The sequence below is a fragment of the Uranotaenia lowii genome, chromosome 3, assembly GCF_029784155.1.
Source record: "Uranotaenia lowii strain MFRU-FL chromosome 3, ASM2978415v1, whole genome shotgun sequence".
In the NCBI taxonomy this organism is placed as follows: Eukaryota; Metazoa; Arthropoda; class Insecta; order Diptera; family Culicidae; genus Uranotaenia; species Uranotaenia lowii.
Window position 1 is genome coordinate 62,489,247 of NC_073693.1, and position 17,990 is coordinate 62,507,236.

The following is a 17,990-nucleotide window of genomic DNA, read 5'->3' on the forward strand; positions in this document are numbered from 1 at the left end:
AGAAATACATTTGATTCAAAAACTGAACAGCTTCCTACTGAGCTTTGACCATGGAACTTGAAAGTTTAGATAAGAACTTGAATCTTAAGCTGAGAAAAATGCTTTGGATCCAAATCTTCACCAAAATGTCCTGGTTTTCAAGCTACTCACAAGCGGATCTATGATGCCAAAATTTCATGAATTTTCATCAGTTCATCAAATCATTCTTTGCTATTCGCTAGCTTCAAAATAGGTCTATTTTGTTGAAGATCTTGCCCACAAAAGCTTTAGATCAGGGGTGAGCAACCTTTTGAACCAACGGGCCAATTCAAATTTGAAATTTTGTCGGCGGGCCGCACTTATTATAACTTTTCTCTTCAATAATATGCAGAGCTTCGTGGCATTTTTATAACCGAAAGTTTTTGGGGAAAACAAATCTGAAAATGGAAAGATAAATCGAATCCACTTGATATTGAGAAGGTGCATGATTAAATCTTTGTCATTTTTCAATTTTCCCAATTTTTTTAAAGTACTGCTTGGTGAACATTCATAACGTTCATAAAACATTCTTGTTAAAACCGATGGTACTATTATTCGTCCTCACTTCCATTTAAAAATTTCCTGGAACCTTCCACAATAATAAATAAGAGTATGAAAAATGTGGGTATTCAAAGAAATCGCCGTCTTCTTAGCGTTGGACGTTGAATCGCTAATTGACTTTGTGGGATTTTTTTGCCACAATCAAAACTTGTCCTCAAAGCCTAGATTTTCTTCTTCAAACGGTAGAACCTCCGTTTCTTGAATTGAAATTGAACAAGGTGGTTGAAATCACAGAAAAATTTTCAATTTCACATATTTTTAAGCAATTATCAACAAAACTACAGTCTTAATTCTAGAATTGTTATGCAGATTTTTAATTTTTTTAAAATCTTATTTAGTCATTATTGGGATATAATTTCTTTAGTAATATAATGACTTTGGTAATAGGGAATGCGATTTCAAAGTGAAATAACTCAATTTATCGATGTTTGTTATAAATTTTTTATGAAGTTTCTGAAAAAAAACATCACAGATAATTGTCAAAGACCTTTTGGGTCGAATCACAGAGTTTCAGACATCTATTGCTTTTATCAAAAACTTTGATTTTTGTCGGTAACTTTGATGCCGGATAATTCAAGTTGATAAAAATTCAAAAACGTTCACCCAGTCATTATTATTAAACTTTCGTAGTTTTCGTCAACATTCAGAAATAAAAAATATTTCACAAGGTTTTGGTTTTAATTTTTGCTAACCGAACCATCCTTTTTGCCGAATTCGATAGAATAATTTAAAAATATTTTCTGCTGAGCATATTTTTTATCATAAAACTTTATTTTTGCTTGAAACGAAACTTTGAAACTCCTTTGATCATGTGTAGCTTCCGATTTTTAGCTGCTCTTCCTCACTTTAATGGATTTTGCTTTTCAAAGTTGTAGGAGTTAAATTATTAGGAAAAATGTATTCTGATTCCTAAATAATAACAAAAACTCCAATTTTAAATTATGCCAATAAGCAATATTGCATTTATGCCTTGACAGAACATAATAAATGCTTTAAAAGCTAGGGAAAAGGTTAACAATCTGAATGATTGTTGGGAAAATGCAGATTAGCGCATATTCGACCATGTCATATTCATTTTTCCTAATAATCCATTGTAGAAAAAAGTTTAGGCATGAACATTTGAAAAAAGCTTCGCGGGCCGCACATAAGGGTCTCGCGGGCCACATGCGGCCCGCGGGCCGCGGGTTGCTCACCTCTGCTTTAGATGCTTAGTTGAAGGTTCTATGGAACTACCGAATACTTGAGCATTCGATAAAAATTCAGGTTTTTATCAAGATTATAGACAGGATAAAGGTAAAACAGCTTATCTTTAAATCGATTTCGATTATATTAGTGGCATGGTAGCACCAATAATGAAAAGCTGGCTTTCATATGATAGAATGGTATCAAAATTCTGCATGAGACTGAATCTTAAAATATCCGGATTACGTTGAAAATAAAAACTTCAAAAGATCGAAAGATCGGATCGAAAATAAACCGATTTAATCGATTTTCTCAATGCCAAAGAATCGATCCAAAAAATCGGAAATTTGAGTTCAAAAGATCGATCTCGCAAAGATCGATTCAAGATCGACCAATCCTACAACACACATCTGAGATATTAAAAGTGGCCCACGATACCCCACTCTCCCATACTTAAAATGAATAAATGCAATGAAGGCACAAAACGATTGATACTAAAGTGAAATAAAAAGATGAAACTCCTATAATTAACATCAATATAGAATACTACATGATAACAAATATTAAAAAAATTGACAACATAAAAAAACTACAAGAATGACTGAAATTTCATAAATTTACATAAATCAATAAAATCACTAATGTGAAAAAAGTTATAAATATAATTAAAATTACAGAAATAACGAAAGTGACAAAAGTTACATTAGTGAATTAAGTTACGAAAATGATAAAATGACAGAAATCACAAAAATTGCAAAAATGCAAAAAAATGAAATAAGGGGTTTTTTTTTATTATCTGACGGTTTTGCGCCGGGGGTCTTCAGTTTTTTCCGAAAATTGAAAATTCGGTATATTTTCACGACTTAAAACACATATATTTTTATTCAGATTTCTAACATTTTTATTTTTCGAGTTAGACTCGGTTAGATTTTTTTTTGTAAACAAAAATAACCATATTTCAAAGCTACATAACTTGTTATTTTTCAACGGGAATTATGAAGTAGCACATCAAAATACATTGAAATTTTATCCGCTTTCCAAATAAAATACTTAAGGGGATTTTTTTTATTATCTAACAATTTGCGCCGGGGGTCTTCAGATTTTCCCCAAAATTGGAAATTTGGTTCATTTTTGCGACTTAAAAACACATGTATTTTTTCAGATTTTTAACATTTTTATTTTTTGAGTTAGCTTCGGTTAGATTTTTTTGTCAATAAAAAATAACCATTTTTCAAAGCTAAATAACTCTGTTATTTTTCAACGAAAATTATAAAAAAGCACATCAAAATGCATTGAAATTTTAACAGCTTTCCAAATAAAATAGTTGAAAAAACTTAAATAATGACCTTCAACATGAAAAATTGTAAATAAACTTTAAATGGGATCTTAAAGTACCTTAAGTATTTTATTTGGAAAGCTGATAAAATTTCAATGCATTTAGATGTGCTATTTTATAATGTCTGTTGAAAAATAACAGAGTTATGTATAAGGTAATTTTTTTTTTACAAAAAAAATCTAACTGAGGCTAACTCAAAAAATTGAAATGTTATATAGAAATCTGAAAAAATACATGAATTTTTGAGTCGTAAAAATGAACAAAATGCTATCAATTTTGGGGAAGTTCCAAATACCCCCGGCGCAAATTGTCAGATAATAAAAAAAATCCCCATAAATAACAATGGTGACAAAAACAATAATTTTTTTTATTTTTATGATTTTTGTCATTTTTATCATGGAATGGTAAAAAACCTTTTTTAATTAATAGAAATTGTCATTTTGGACGTTTTTATTATTTTTGTCGTTTTTGTCATTATTGTAATTTTTGTTTCCTTTTTTGAAACTTTTTAAGTTTTGCCATTTTTGTAACTTTTGAAAGATTTTTTTAATTTATTTAATTTCAATGAAAAATTAGGTCAACTTTTCAATGTCAAGCGAGTTCATAAAAATCAATATTCGACCAAAATACTTTTTTTATAAACCACCACAATTTAACGTTTAATGCATTATGAAGTCATTTAGAACTAAAAAAGAAATTTCATTTCTGAAATTTCACTAAATGATACAAACGATTTAGTAGATAACAAAGAAATTTAAAATTCTTATTTGCACCAGCCTTGTTTCTCGGATAGAGATCACTGGTGGAACTGCTCTAAAGCCAAACGTAAACAAAACCACCCAACTTTGACAGTCAGCTGATAACCACCCCCTGATGGTGCAGTTCGCGTGCATTCGGATCTCATCTTTCGTACGGAATTTGTATAATTTATTCCTTTATCCAAGCTGGAAAGTGGAAAACCGGCACCTGTTTGTTTATACTGCCTAAAAATCAATGTTCCTGACTGATTGATTTCGAAAAAGCATATGGACAATGCTGAAATTACTCCTCACAGGACATCGTTTATGTCATCCAGGCCCCAGGTCAGTTTGAAATTTTTAACATTTTTCCATGAGATGATTTTTATACGATTTGTTCCTGTTTTCAGAATAAATCCGCAATCGACGCTTCAAACCCTAAGATTCACTCAGAACGAGTTGCTCAAATCAGCCAAAGATGTCTTCCAGCAGCAGCGGCGTCAATTCGTCACCAGAAACACGAAACAGGAAGTGGTACGCACCCGGCAAGGTAGCACCAAGATAGTGAACCTGTTGCTTGGGGGAACAACTGTCAGTTTAACCATCGGCTATCAATGTGGGCGACGATGGTTTGTCCACTGTGAAGCGCCGGCCTTCAATCGACTAGATGGACGGAAATCGAATCAGTCTGATTCTGTGAAGTTTGACTGGAAGAAATTTTGGAGCTACTTGAGGCCGCACTGGTTGAGGCTGATTGGTTCAATTTTGGCGGCCTTGGCCGTGGCGTATTTCAACATTCAGATTCCCAATTTACTGGGAACAGTTGTGAACACGTTGTCTAAATATGCCAGAACAAGTTTAACCGATATAGAAGCGGCAAAGTTCTTTGATGAAATGAAATTTCCATCGCTACGTCTTTTCGGAATGTATATTGGTCAAGCCAGTTTTACATTTGTTTACATTTTTCTGCTGAGTCAGATAGGAGAACAAATGGCTGCAAAAATCCGACAGGATCTCTACAAGCAGATCATTATTCAGGACATTGCCTTTTTCGATGAAAATCGAACTGGTGAGCTTGTCAATCGACTGACGGCTGACGTGCAGGATTTCAAATCCAGCTTCAAACAGTGCATATCACAGGGATTGAGATCCATAGCTCAACTGATCGGTGGAGGAGTTTCGCTTTTCCTGATTTCTCCTCAACTGGCAACGATAGCCTTGGTTTCGGTCCCAGCAGCTGTGGCCATGTTTTCGTTCCTTGGTCGATCCCTCAGAAGTTTGAGCAAAAAAAGTCAAGCCCAATCGGAACGGGCAACCTCAGTTAGCGAGGAAGCACTGGCAAATATAAGGACCGTTCGAGCCAGTGCCAGTGAGTTTTCCGAAGTAGAATTATTTAGGCAAGAGACTGACAAAGCTGCGAAACTTTCCGAGCAACTGGGCACTGGGATTGCTGTTTTTCAGGCACTGACAAATTTATTTTTGAACGGTATGGTATTGACGACGTTGTGCCTAGGTGGATACTTCATGTCCACTCAATCGATCAGCGCCGGAGACCTGATGGCGTTTTTGGTCGCTTCACAGGTTAACTCAACAAAGTATTTTTTTTTTTTTGAAGTTTTAATTTTGATTTTTTATTCCAGGGCGTTCAACGTTCCCTCGCCCAAGGATCGATTCTTCTAGGTTCCGTTGTGCGTGGCATAACGGCCGGTTCCCGTGTCTTCGAATACCTGGCTGTCGAACCGAAAACCGATCTTAAACTGGGACAAATAATCCCTGCATCGGAGCTACGCGGTGAAATTCGCTTCGAAAATGTGTCCTTTACGTACCCTTCGCGTCCGAACCAACAGGTGTTGAAGGACTTTACCCTGGTTCTAAAACCAGGCCAAACAGTGGCCCTAGTTGGGGCTAGTGGTTCCGGTAAATCTACGATAGCCAATTTGTTGGAACGCTTTTACGAACCAACAGAAGGACGGATAACTATTGATGGTTACGAGCTGGCCCAGTTATCGCCCCATTGGCTCCGGGGTCAGGCAATCGGTTTCATCGAACAACAACCGGTACTGTTTGGAACCACAATTTACGAGAACATTCGTTACGGGCGACCGGAAGCCTCGGAAACGGAAGTTCTGGAGGCAGCAAAACTCTCGCAATCGCATCAGTTCGTGAGCCAGCTGCCGGAAAGCTATCAAACGTCGGTCGGGGAACGTGGTGTTCAGCTGAGTGGTGGACAGAGGCAGCGTATTGCGATCGCGAGGGCTCTGCTAAAGCAGCCCACCATCTTGATTCTGGACGAGGCTACCAGTGCTCTGGATGCTTCCAGTGAAGCTGTGGTACAGAAGGCCCTAGATGCTGCCGTTGTGGATCGTACGACATTGGTCATTGCCCATAGATTGTCCACGATACGTAATGCGGACGTTATCGTTGTACTGGACAAGGGCAAAATAGTGGAGAAGGGAAACCACGATAGTTTAATGCAGAAGAAGGGTTATTACTTTGAACTCGTTAAGCAGCAGGAGCGTCAGCAGAAGGAACAGGATCAAACGAGAGCTTATGGGTGAAGTGAGTATCGGTTTCATGACATAAAACATGTTAGTTTAGTAGAATAAAGTATCGTTAAAGTTGTGTTAACTTTGAATTTTGCTTCGTTTTTTACCCACGAGCTTTCAGGATTGCATTTTCTTCAATGTCCAAATGGGTTTCGGTAAAGCGCCTTATTATAGATTTCGTTCACATCTGTTCAAAGCATATTCTAATACCGTTTCCTTTTAAAATCACAAAAAAGGAAAGAAGTTCCATTGCCTTCTGATGACTCCGGAGATTCAACGGCCAGGCTATGAAATTGGATGATATTTCACAGGTGTAGAGGATGTACGCGAAAAACTAGAGAATAAACAAATCAATAGATAGAAGATAGACTAGATCATCAATGTGCATTCAAAGCAGAAAAAGTTCTGAATGATGAAAACATTATTTATTTAAGATTCGTTTTGGATGTGCTTACAATGTTTCTTAAGTTTCAAGTGATACAGTTTATTACTTTACATCTTTGTTTGTTTTTTTTTTTCCAATGAACAGGTATTCAAAGTTTATCATTTTTTAAGGATATTCTCAGCTTTAGTATACTGCTTATACATGTTGATTCCTTACACTAATGACTAGAAGCTACTACAAACTATTATATACTATGCTAAACTATCTAATACAAAGTTCTAATGAGCTCATAAGGAGAATTAATGCATTTAACTCGATGGTTGTTTTTAATTTTTCTGAATCTCTCGTCTAAAAGTTCTAGTTGTGCTAATTGGTGAACTCTCGTCGTAGAGGTATCAAATGGTAGATTAAGAATCATTCGAAGGGTACGGTTTTGAAATGTTTGCAATTTCTTTTTGTGGGTGGTTGCACATGAATCCCATACAACTGATGCGTATTCAATAACTGGTAATATTATTTGTTTGTACGTTGCCAGTTTGTTTGCTCTGGTGAGTCTAGAGCGTCTGTTGATTAGAGGATAAAGGCATCTTACTATAACACAGCATTTGTTCAGAACATTCTCGATGTGGGAGCGAAAAATTAGTTTCCCGTCCAGCGTTAAGCCTAGGTATTTGACTTCAGGCGCCCATTCTATTTGAGCATTTTCCATTTTTATGTTACAGCCAGGAGGAGGATTGAGTTTGGGAGATTGGCGATGAAGAAACATGATAGTCTGCGTCTTCGACGAATTTATTTTGATTTTCCAGATATTTGCGTACTCGGCGAATACATCTAGGCATCGTTGCAGTTTATTACAGAGTTCACGAGCGACACGACCTTTCACGGCTATGGCAGTATCATCTGCATACAGGCAGAGAAAGCCTTCGTTGGGCATTGTGGGGATATCGGATGTGTATATGCTGTATAACATGGGTCCGAGAAGGCTTCCCTGTGGGACACCTGCTGATATTTCAAAACTATTGGAGTCAACTCTGTTCAGTGACACTCTGAACTGTCTTTTTTGAAGATAGTTGTGGATAATTTTTATTAAATATAGCGGTATATTGTAGTTATAGAGTTTGTATACTAGACCGTGGTGCCAGACGTTATCAAAAGCTTTTTCCACGTCAAGCAGAGCCATAGCAGTTGATTTGGAAAGTCTTTTGTTCGTGTTTATTTTCTTCACAACGCGTAATAGTTGATGGGTAGTGGCATGTTCCTTACGGAATCCGAACTGCTCTGGTAATAATACTCCATTTTCTTCAATGAAGCGGACCAATCGGTCAAGTATAAGTCTTTCAAAGGTTTTGCTTAGGGCGGACAATAGGCTTATAGGACGATAGCTAGTTGGACAGGAGGGATCTTTTCCTGGTTTTAATACTGGAATTACTTTGGCGGTTTTCCATACGGTTGGAAAGTAGTGGAGGGCGAGACATTGATTGAAGATGTTACTTAGTAATGTATGCACCTTCGAGCTGAGATTTTTCAAGACCAGATTAAATATGCCATCGAATCCAGGGGCTTTCATATTTTTGGTTCTTTTGATTGCTGTGTGAATCTCTTCAGGTGAAATGGCTGCTGTTGCTGGGACAGTGCATACCATTTGATCAAGGGTTGATATGGTTGCAGTTACTTGATTTTCAAGGGGACTGATAATTGATGCTCCGAGCTCATGTGAGTTGACGAAATGCTTTCCTAGGGCATCAACTTTTTCTTTAGAGGTAATAAGCAGGGAATCAACACTTTTCAGAGGGGGGATTTGCTTAGGTTTTGATTTCAAGACTTTGGTTAACTTCCAAAAGGGTTTGGATCCTGTATCTAAGCTCTGAACAACATTATGGAAATTATCGTTTTTCAAAATATCCATTCTGATCGATATTTGTTTAGTTAGTGCATTCGCTGAAGCTTTTTTATTTATATCACCAGAACGTTGAAACTGGCGGCGATAGATGTTACGTAATCTAATCATGTATTTTGTATGGTTGTCAATTTCGATGTACTTACATTTCACCGGTACCCTTCGGATGAGAGTTTCATCTGCGACTGATATTGCTTCGGCTAGGCCATCCACAGCATGATCGATGTCTTCGGGGGAATCAAGAACAGGATGGTCCTCGATTCTGGAATCCACCAGGCGTCGAAAAGCGATCCAGTAGACGTTGCAATAATCCTTCCGTATAGATGGAGCAGCAGGTTCAATGGTTGTGTTCACTTCACCAATTACTGGAAAGTGATCTGATCCAAGTTCGATGATTGCAGTCGGTTTGGAGATGGCAATGTTCGTGAGGAAGATATCCAGGGTAGAGGGATTTCCAATAGGAGATAGAAACGTTGGGTCATCAGGATGCTGGATGGTGTATTGACCAATTTGTTCGTGGTCCAATAGGAGGTTTCCGTTAGTATTGCGTATGTAGTTTCCCCACTGTTCATGCTTAGCATTAAGATCGCCACCAATGATGAACTTGGAGCTGGTTCGAGTTAGAAGTGTGAGATCCTGCTTGAACTGTTGAGATAGGCCAGTACTTTGAAAGCATTGTTTAGGGCAGTATGCAGCGATGAACCTGATGTTTCCAGTGGTTTGAGATTTAAGTTCAATTCCGATGGCTTCGATTATTTTGGTGTTGAAGTGTGGTAGCGTGGAAAATTTGATGCCTCTCTTTACGAAAACTGCAACCCCACCGCCACGTGAGTTGGAGCGGTCAAGACGGATGATTTGGTGGTCTGGTAATGAAAAATTCATATTGGCTCTCAAGTGGGTTTCTACCAATGCCCCCACATCAATGTTGTGTTGAGCAATGAAATTTGTGAACTCCAATTTTTTCGCTCGGATAGAGCGGCTGTTCCAGGTTAAGAAGCGAAGATTAGCCATGAAGACGGTTGAGTGTTGTCACGAGGGTCGTGATTTGTTCAGTGAAGGCACGAAGAGCTGACATGAGATCCATCATCATCTGCATCATTGCTGGTATCTGGTTCGGCACGGTGCTTTGGGGCTCACTGTTGGACACTTGTTGAGCAAAAGTGCGCTGAGATTGATGGTAAAAACCAGGCGGAGTTTCAGGGTTGGCAATACGTTGAGACTGGTTCGAGGTGATAGGAAGTGGCGGAAAGGTATCACCGTTGACTGGTACTGGCGGCTTGGGTTTTCGAACGGTTTGGGATCTCTTGGAGGCCTGTTTGCGGATATTCTTGAATTCCTCACGTTTTGGGCACTGTCGGAACGAGGCGCTGTGATCAGCTCCACAATTAGCGCACTTTGGGGTTGTATCTGCGGGAAGAGTGCATTGGGAGGTAGTATGGCCTTGCGAGCAAAGATTACACCTCGGTTTAAGGTTGCAGTTTTTAGCGCCGTGTCCGAAATTGAGGCAGCGCTGACACTGTGTAACATCTCTGTTGCCTCCACGATACCTTTCCCATCGGATATTGATATGAAAGAGGCTTCTGACTGCTTCGAGTGCTTTAAGAGTGACTGATCCCTTGGCGAAATGTACTAGGTACATGCAGTCGCGGTATTGTCGGTCGTCTTCTTCCTTTCTGGACATTTGATAAACGTTGATGACTTTCAGATTGTACCGCAAAGCGAGCTCACTCTTGATTTCATTGATGTCAACTAGTGGAAGCCCCCGGATGACAGCTTTGAAAGGTTGGATACCCTGGATGTCATGCGTAAAAAACTCGATGGAATTATGGCTCAAGAACAGGCGCATTTTGTTGTAATCGTTCAATGACCGGGTGACAATTTTGGTTCCAAAGCTGGTCATTTTGAGATCCGCATCTAGGCCCAGGCGGCATACTTGTTGGTGAAGTAGGCAGAGTGAAACAGATTTCACCACTAAAGGAGGGAGTTTTGATCCAATTTCGTTTCCCGCAGAGAGCGGAACAGGATTGACGGCAGGAATTTCATTTTTCACGGGTACATCTGCTTCTCTCAGAGCATCGTAAATGTTCTCCGAGATAATTTCTTCCGCTCGTGTTCTTTTGCTGTTCTGATTACTAATACCGTATTTGTTTTCACCACCCGAAAGTGTTGCACCTTCCACGCTGAAAACGAGCATGAATCGAGTTTTGCACTCACCTTTGTTGGTGTGTGTGAAATCGGCAGTGTCAACAGAAAACATCAAGCTGTCAAAAATCCATTACAGCTGGTATTTGTTTTCGTTTGACTTTGAAAATTGAAATCAAATTTACTTCAGTTGATCATTGTCTTGCAAATAATATAAAAATTTTAGCATGAATTTATGTACTATGTTAAATTGTGAAAATTTCAGATTAATTTTATTAGAGGCTTGCTTGGTAGATTCGCCTCTGGCCCTGATGATAATAACTGCAATACCGGCTGATTCTGGGCGGTCTATGTTTGCTGCTGCTGGACTGCAGTTACCCCAGCTTGATGGTTCCGATATTTTGTCTTGAGAGTATCGTTTATTCCTCGCAAATCTCATCTTCTTCGTTCGAGTATTTCCGTTTCAGATTACAAATAAAAAACCGAAAACGGCGAACTCGGATCGCGGAAAAGTTTAATAACATACCGAAACGAACGAAATTCAAGCCCTTGTAGGGATGAATCATCCCACAGGATGAATCATCCCACAGGATGAAAATCCCGTATAAAAAAAGAAATTCAAGCCCCCAATGCGGGTGCAGTCTCGAACTGCCTTTTTTGAAGGGCAACGGGTTGGAATCCGGGACTTGACGCAACCGAGCATCGTCACCCTAAATAAAGCACAGTTCTTTCCCGATTTTCACGCACTCGGAGACTTCAACGCTCGAAGCTGGCTTGTAGCAGAGTAGCTTCGAAACAGCTTAACGCTTCTTGCTGCACGAGACCAACTTAAGGGACCCGCCCGAGCAAGAGAACTCTTCGGTTTGGGCGATTCCGTCAGATCTTTGGGTTGCAATTTTTGCACTCGGATTTGCTGCTCTTCTTCGGTATCTCCTGGAACCGATGGCAGCAAGCCTTCTGGGCACATTTCTTCTTGGGAGCGTCCGATCCGCATTTTCCATTTTTGCTTGAAGATGAAAACGAGTGACTCTTGGTAACTTTCCGGCTGCCTCCAGTTGCTTGAGGGCCGAGATTCGTTTGTTTGCTTTGGAACGTTTTCTCCGGATAAAATTCTCCGCCTCTGCTGGAAACGGCACTGGTATTGAATCCGGAACAAGTTTCCGTAAATTAAGGAAAAACACAATGTGGAAATAGCTAGAACGCAATTTTTGCGGTATAGAAATAAACAAGACCAGCTGATATTTGTTTACATCGGGAAGCACGTCCTGTCAAAAATCATGATAGTATTGGTGAGAGCGCCAGCAACACCGAATATTTTCAGAGTGTTCCACCGTCCACTTTATGGTGCACTACCAGTGGGCCACCATCCCTGAAAACGAGCATGAAAACAGCAAAAAGTGCACTACCGGTAGTGCCCCGGTGCACCACCACACGAAAACGAATTCTCTATAAGCGAATCCGTGCTGGTGTCAGCCTTGCCGGCAGAATGGCGATTTTTGCGCTTTCCATGACCCATCGTGCGGCAAACACAATGGAGGAAGCCAGAGAGCGACGCGAACTATACTAACTAACGAAATAAACACGTCCGTACAGCAAGAGAGTTAGCACGCGAATGGTGAAAAAAAAAAAGTTCTGAACGAAAAATCTTTTCTTTTATCACTTTTAATCCAGACAGAGAAAAACTCATCGAATTAGCTCCGCCCATTTCTCTGACGTTCGGGTATTTGACGCTATAAAAAGAGCGCACCCAGCTCAGTTGGGCTCAAAAAAAAAAAAAAAAAAAAAAAAAAAAAAACAATAGTTTGAAACAAGAGGAATGGGCGATGGGCGCGCTCGCGACCCCGGTATACGATTTCTCATGCGTTAAACAGAGAAAGCGATAGCCTTCACTCCAATTTCACTCCGATTAGCTGTCATTCTTATGGAAATCTGTGTAAGAGTAAAGAGCAAGCTTTATTCTTTTTAGCAGGCCCAATCCCAATAGGGAAGAATGACCCTGGCAGTTAAACTCCCTTGAAAAAAAAAAAAAAAAAAAAAAAAACAGTTGGGCTCATTCGTAAAACTATTCGCGTATCGGCAACAGTGGCAACAGTCAACCCGTGAAAATTTGGTCTAGATTGGTTCAGCAGTTTTTACTGCTGCCAATCGAATGTTGCCTTTCTTTGTTGGCTTCAATCGGCTTAGTCTTTCCGACATCGGAGGTTGTCCAAAGCTCTCGGTGAGCAACTAACATATTTTATGGGTGTATCATCGGTTCAATGCAGTCGCTGTCTGCATGCACAGAAAACACGCTTGGCTATTAGTGTGTACTCCATTGTTTGGATCTTGTGTGCTTGTGGCAGAGCTCCAGGCCGCTCCCCCATATTGTAGTTTCGACAGCGTTTCACACGCAAGGAGCCGTCTCTGGCTACTCTTTGGACCATGGCAGTCAGCATAATCTACCAAAACTTTAGCGGTTGATGACCATTACTCCGAGATATTTAAGCTGCTGTTTCGAAGACGTAATCCAACAGTAATTGTAGTCCATTAGCGGCTTTACTTTTTTGTTGATCACGAGTGGAACTTCGTTTTTTTTCGGGCCTTCTGAAGCTAAACTTCCATCATCCAGATGCCAAAGCTTTCTACAGACAACACCGTTGCAAGGTCTTCAATCTTTTTGATTGCTTCGCCGGTGATCATGCGCCTCCTTCATGAATTCAGCATCAACACTTCATTAAACATGACATTCCAAAGCACAGGTCCGAGTATGAGGAACCCTGTGGAACACCCACTGAGGGAGGTAGATCTCAACCCGGTTTTCGGTTTCGTAGGTCAAGACTTGAATTTTTGAAGAAGCTTCTTATTAACCTGTTTCTCAACTGGCGTTGTTGAAGGCATTCATAACGTCGATCATCACAATGGCGCAAAATATTTGATTTGTGTTTTTGGTCTATAGATAGTTAGTTCTTCCTTCATTATTATTTATGTTCATAAAATTCTGTTGTTTTTTCAGCTATTGCGCTTCTTAGAGAACCTCTTTTCGATTAACATTTATCTAATCCAACAATCGGATTCGACGTTCATATCTTAAGCCTACAGTTAAATATAGGCCACGTTTAAGTCGTAAGCTTTCTAAGAAAATCATCTATAGAAAATGTAAATTCTTTTTTTTTAACGTTGGAACCAATTGTTCATTTTATTCTTGAAAATATTGTTATATTATTTAGTATTAACCTGTATTAATCTCCACTCAAAATTTGCATTATTGTCCTAGCAATATTCAACTTTTGTTCATCAAATTTTTAATATAAAAATTAGGGGGAAATATATTAAGCTATTTAAAGGTATTAGTGCTGCAATTTAAAAAATAGCTTAACCAAAATGAAAAAGTAAAGAGAAAAATTTAATCTTTGAAACTTTGTTACAAATTTCTGATTTTTTTTAAATATATATCGAATAATGTTTGAAACCAAAAGAGAAAATATTAAAGTAAAAAAAACCAAGAAAGTTCGAAGTCAGAAAACAACTTCCTAATAGTATAAGCAAAAAATGTATATATCAAAAGGCCACCGTTTTATTGCACTGCGTGTCGAAAAGTCAACCATTCTCACGCACGTTTACCCTTCTTACCAACCCTTCGTCCGGCGCACTCGGTCCGCCGGTGCTTCGCCATACTGATCTTGTGCACCGTCTGGCGACAGTTCGGGCACCGTGTATACCTTACATCTCCGGTGTGGGCCTTCATGTGCGATTTGATGCTATGCCTAGGGATCGTCTCCAGACAGATGGAACATTCGGCGGTATTGTTCGCATCGGTGTTGATCTGGCCGTGAACGTTCCGTAGGTGGCTGTAAAGGTCTGCCTCCTTGTAGTGAGCCTTGCCACATTCCTTGCACTTGAAGCGCCCATTGTGCAGGTGCCGGTGCTGATAGAGGCCTTTGGGAGCGAAGTAGAGTTCGTCGCACATCTCGCACGGGTAGAATTTGAGCGTTTCGGTGGGATGATGTTCCGAGAAATGGTCCGGGAGTTCCTTGGAATGAGCGAAAGTGGCCTGACATAGGTTGCAGGTCGGTATCATTTTGTTGCCGTGATTTTTGCGACTGGCGAGTGGGCTGCTTCCGGATGAGGTGGGTTTTTCTTTGTCCTTGATCTTGTCCTTCTTGACCTGGCAAAGTACCACCTTTCGGTGCCGATAAAGACTACCATAGCTGGGGAAGCATTTACCGCATTGATCACAGCGATAGGGCTTCTCGTTGGTGTGCGTTCGCATGTGCTTGGACAGATTGCTGGGACGGATTTTTTTCTGGCAAACAGTACAGGCCACCGACGGGCGGCGCCTTTCTGGTGGCAGAACGAAAGCGACCCCGTGGGCCGCCTTCATGTGCAGACTGAGGCTACTTTTGTTGTTGAAGGTCAGCTCACACTTTTTGCAGTGTAGATTTTCTTCAGAGAATTGATCCTAGAAGCGGTAATAGAGGTAAATTTTGCTGCTGTGTTTTTTAATCGAAAGTTTTCTTACCCTATCATCAGTGCTTGCCTCATTATCCTCCGGCGAAGCTTCCAAGCTTTTGGAATTTGTTTGCAGCTTAGAGCGCGTTACCCTTCCACTCGGTACTGGGCTTAAGGATCGAACCACATCTTCGATGCTCACCTCCTCGTAAGTCGTCGCCATACCCAAAGTTAGTTCCAGTTCCATCAGTACCGATTCATCTTTGATGGAGCAAATACTAGTTGATTTATCATCGATCAGCGGGCCATCTACTTTAGGATTATCTGCGCTGTCGTTCTGTTAATTTAAAGAATTTTTAATTAAGTTGTTTGTATTTAAAATTAGAGTACTAACCGAATTAATACTAGGAGTATGCTTCTCTGATTCGTTTACGTTATTCTTAAAGTAAATATTATTATTGTTATTATTGCCGGTTTCTTCCGGGAAACTTTCAACGGAATCAATACTGATAGGGACCTTTTCGTCCAGTGAGGGCGTTGAATTTCCTGAAGATACTTTCGGCGGTTCCTCTTCCTGTTTTACAACTTCCTCTGCCGAGGGTTGTTTCTCATCTTCAACAACAGCAGAAGATTTTTTTCTGAATTTCACCCGTTTCAATTGAATCTTGTAGCCATCGGCCCTGGCAATGGTCTGTGACCAACTTTGTTGTGCACCGTCGATCTCCTTCACGAAGCAGCGGAACATATCGATTCGAGCCGTACATTGTAGGCAATATGTTCGTTTGAGGTTACCAAACTTTGGATCGTTTTCGGCATTCGGTAAGCCAAAATATTGCTGCACCAAAACCGCTAAAGATACTCCGGGTGCCAAACAGTGGCTACCGGGAAACATCGAATCGGTTGTGGTAAAACGTAGACACATCCGACAGCAGGCCACCTCGACCGGGGAGTTATCTCTGAAAGAGAGCATACAATTAAAAATTCGCATTTCATATAAGTCCTTTGCAGACTAACTTTACAAAAAGTGTCGGCTCCTGATATTCGCTTTCGCCACTCGGTGGTTCCGATTCGGTGGGTTGCAGTGCCTTGAAGTGATTCTTGCACACCAACAAAATCTCGGAAGCATCGGGTTGTCCCACATCGACCCACTGCTGGGTTCCTGCATGAATTGCATCTCGCCATCGCTGTCGCAGCTCCAAATCGGTCGGAATCGGAACCCCAAAATCGGTGCTAGGCCCCGGATCGCAATTCGGTACGCAACAGGTGGTGGTGCTGATGAGGGAAGACATGATTCTCTCTCTTCCTTTCTCGCTCTCTCTCCGTTCAAGCCGAGTACCTTGATAAGCGATGGATTAGAAAGTTTTTGAGGAGTTTCCCATTTTAAAACCAACACTCAGAGGAAATCTTATTATAATTTCCATAAGACACGTCTTATGAACCGCTTTTTTGTGTCCAAAATAATCTTTCATAAGAGTCTTATGAAATTCTTTCAGTTTTTATAAGAAGTTCTTATGAAAAATAGAAGAAGTGACATTGTGAAAAAACAATGAACACGTTCATTCCTTCAGTCAATTTTTCATCGTCTTACCAAGCACTAACCCGTTGTGGAGCCATTAGTTTTTTTTTTAAGTTAAAAGTGATTTTGTTATTTTAATTGGTAAGTTCATTTTGTGTAAACGTTTAAATTATTTGTTAACTTATAGGTACACATTGTTTTTGTTTTCTATTTAGCATGATGACCGTTGGAAAGGACGGCGGGATGCGGCGGAACGGCGGAATGACTGTTGGAATCTGGCGTTGATGCGCTGCTCATAGTGACCATGTAATATTTTTAAACAAATTACGCAGAAAATAAACTGAAAGTTTTTAACATCAATTATCTCGATATTTTCTCATCACAGGTAAAATTTTCTGTTTCCATAAGACCCTCTTATGAAAAGCAACAACCTCTCATTGAAGCAGATGTTCATCTGAAGAATTCATTCGCTTCATAAGACAATCTTATGAATTTCATAGAATTTTCTTATGGCGCCACTTCATAAGAGAATCTTATGATAGACATAATAGTATTTTTCTGAGTGAAGATATACCAAGAATTTTTACCAAATTTAATAACATCAACCATCAAAACTCACCTGAAACAGGAATCACTCGTTACCTGATCAAACATCCAACGAATCTTCTACTGGATAACTGTAAATGTAACAACACCAGATACCGTAATGGAAGCGCAGTGAAGCATTCCGATGGATGGACTTTCTTTCGTTTGTCTGACAAGAGCGCAGCAGCAGCAGAGAAACAGAAAATTGTTGACGTGACGTGTTTGTTTTGTTTTATTCGCGATGAGCTGCTGCTGCGAGTAGAACTGAAGAAGATACAGATACCCACACATTGATAATTTGTATATGGATGCTTCCTAAGGAACATAACCCTACTTTTATTTGGATGGAGCTCAGTGAAAAAAACTGGAATGTGTATGAGTGAACTTTGGTGCGTAAAGTTCTAATTTTGATACACTTCTAGCAAAAGGAACTCATGTTGAGGTTAATTTTTTAAAGAAAAAATGTTCAAGAGGCCTGTTCATAATGGGATTTGGTTTTTCGGATTCGATTATAGCCACGAGACGAAAACTTAACAGAGAAAATATAAAACACGTTTATTGCGTCAGCAGTTTTCGTACACACTCATTTGGCGCAACACCTTAAACTTGTAAAATTGACCCATTATTGCGAACAGCCGAGATCTGTCAAAAAAAGTG

General features: G+C 39.7%; 2 protein-coding genes across 2 annotated transcripts; one reads left to right on the top strand and one right to left on the bottom strand.

Annotated features, from left to right (window-relative positions):
- The first annotated feature begins 3,955 nt into the window (after positions 1-3,955).
- LOC129754422 (mitochondrial potassium channel ATP-binding subunit-like) lies at positions 3,956-6,474 on the top strand. The gene is made up of 3 exons (XM_055750483.1): positions 3,956-4,179; positions 4,245-5,415; positions 5,475-6,474. Exons 1-3 carry the CDS (start codon positions 4,130-4,132, stop codon positions 6,390-6,392), a joined length of 2,139 nt encoding a protein of 712 aa, XP_055606458.1. The 5' UTR covers positions 3,956-4,129; the 3' UTR covers positions 6,393-6,474.
- Positions 6,475-14,109: 7,635 nt separating this feature from the next.
- Positions 14,110-17,561, bottom strand: LOC129754650 (zinc finger protein 184-like). Its single transcript, XM_055750827.1, has 5 exons — positions 17,368-17,561; positions 16,247-16,568; positions 15,627-16,188; positions 15,303-15,569; positions 14,110-15,242 (listed from the first exon to the last, which is right to left on the bottom strand). The coding sequence occupies exons 2-5, from the start codon at positions 16,519-16,521 to the stop codon at positions 14,391-14,393; spliced, it is 1,956 nt and encodes a 651-aa protein (XP_055606802.1). The 5' UTR covers positions 16,522-16,568; positions 17,368-17,561; the 3' UTR covers positions 14,110-14,390.
- Positions 17,562-17,990: the final 429 nt, after the last annotated feature.

What these genes read in the sequence shown, in the direction of transcription:
- LOC129754422 (XM_055750483.1), top strand. Translation starts at nt 4,130, where the DNA reads ATGCTGAAATTACTCCTCACAGGACATCGTTTATGTCATCCAGGCCCC. An exon ending in TTATGTCATCCAGGCCCCAG is followed by an intron (nt 4,180 to 4,244) that starts GTCAGTTTGAAA and finishes TCCTGTTTTCAG; the next exon opens with AATAAATCCGCAATCGACGC. An exon ending in CGTTTTTGGTCGCTTCACAG is followed by an intron (nt 5,416 to 5,474) that starts GTTAACTCAACA and finishes TTTTTATTCCAG; the next exon opens with GGCGTTCAACGTTCCCTCGC.
- LOC129754650 (XM_055750827.1), bottom strand. Translation starts at nt 16,521, where the DNA reads ATGTCTTCCCTCATCAGCACCACCACCTGTTGCGTACCGAATTGCGAT. An exon ending in GAGCCGACACTTTTTGTAAA is followed by an intron (nt 16,189 to 16,246) that starts GTTAGTCTGCAA and finishes GCTCTCTTTCAG; the next exon opens with AGATAACTCCCCGGTCGAGG. An exon ending in AGGCAAGCACTGATGATAGG is followed by an intron (nt 15,243 to 15,302) that starts GTAAGAAAACTT and finishes TACCGCTTCTAG; the next exon opens with GATCAATTCTCTGAAGAAAA.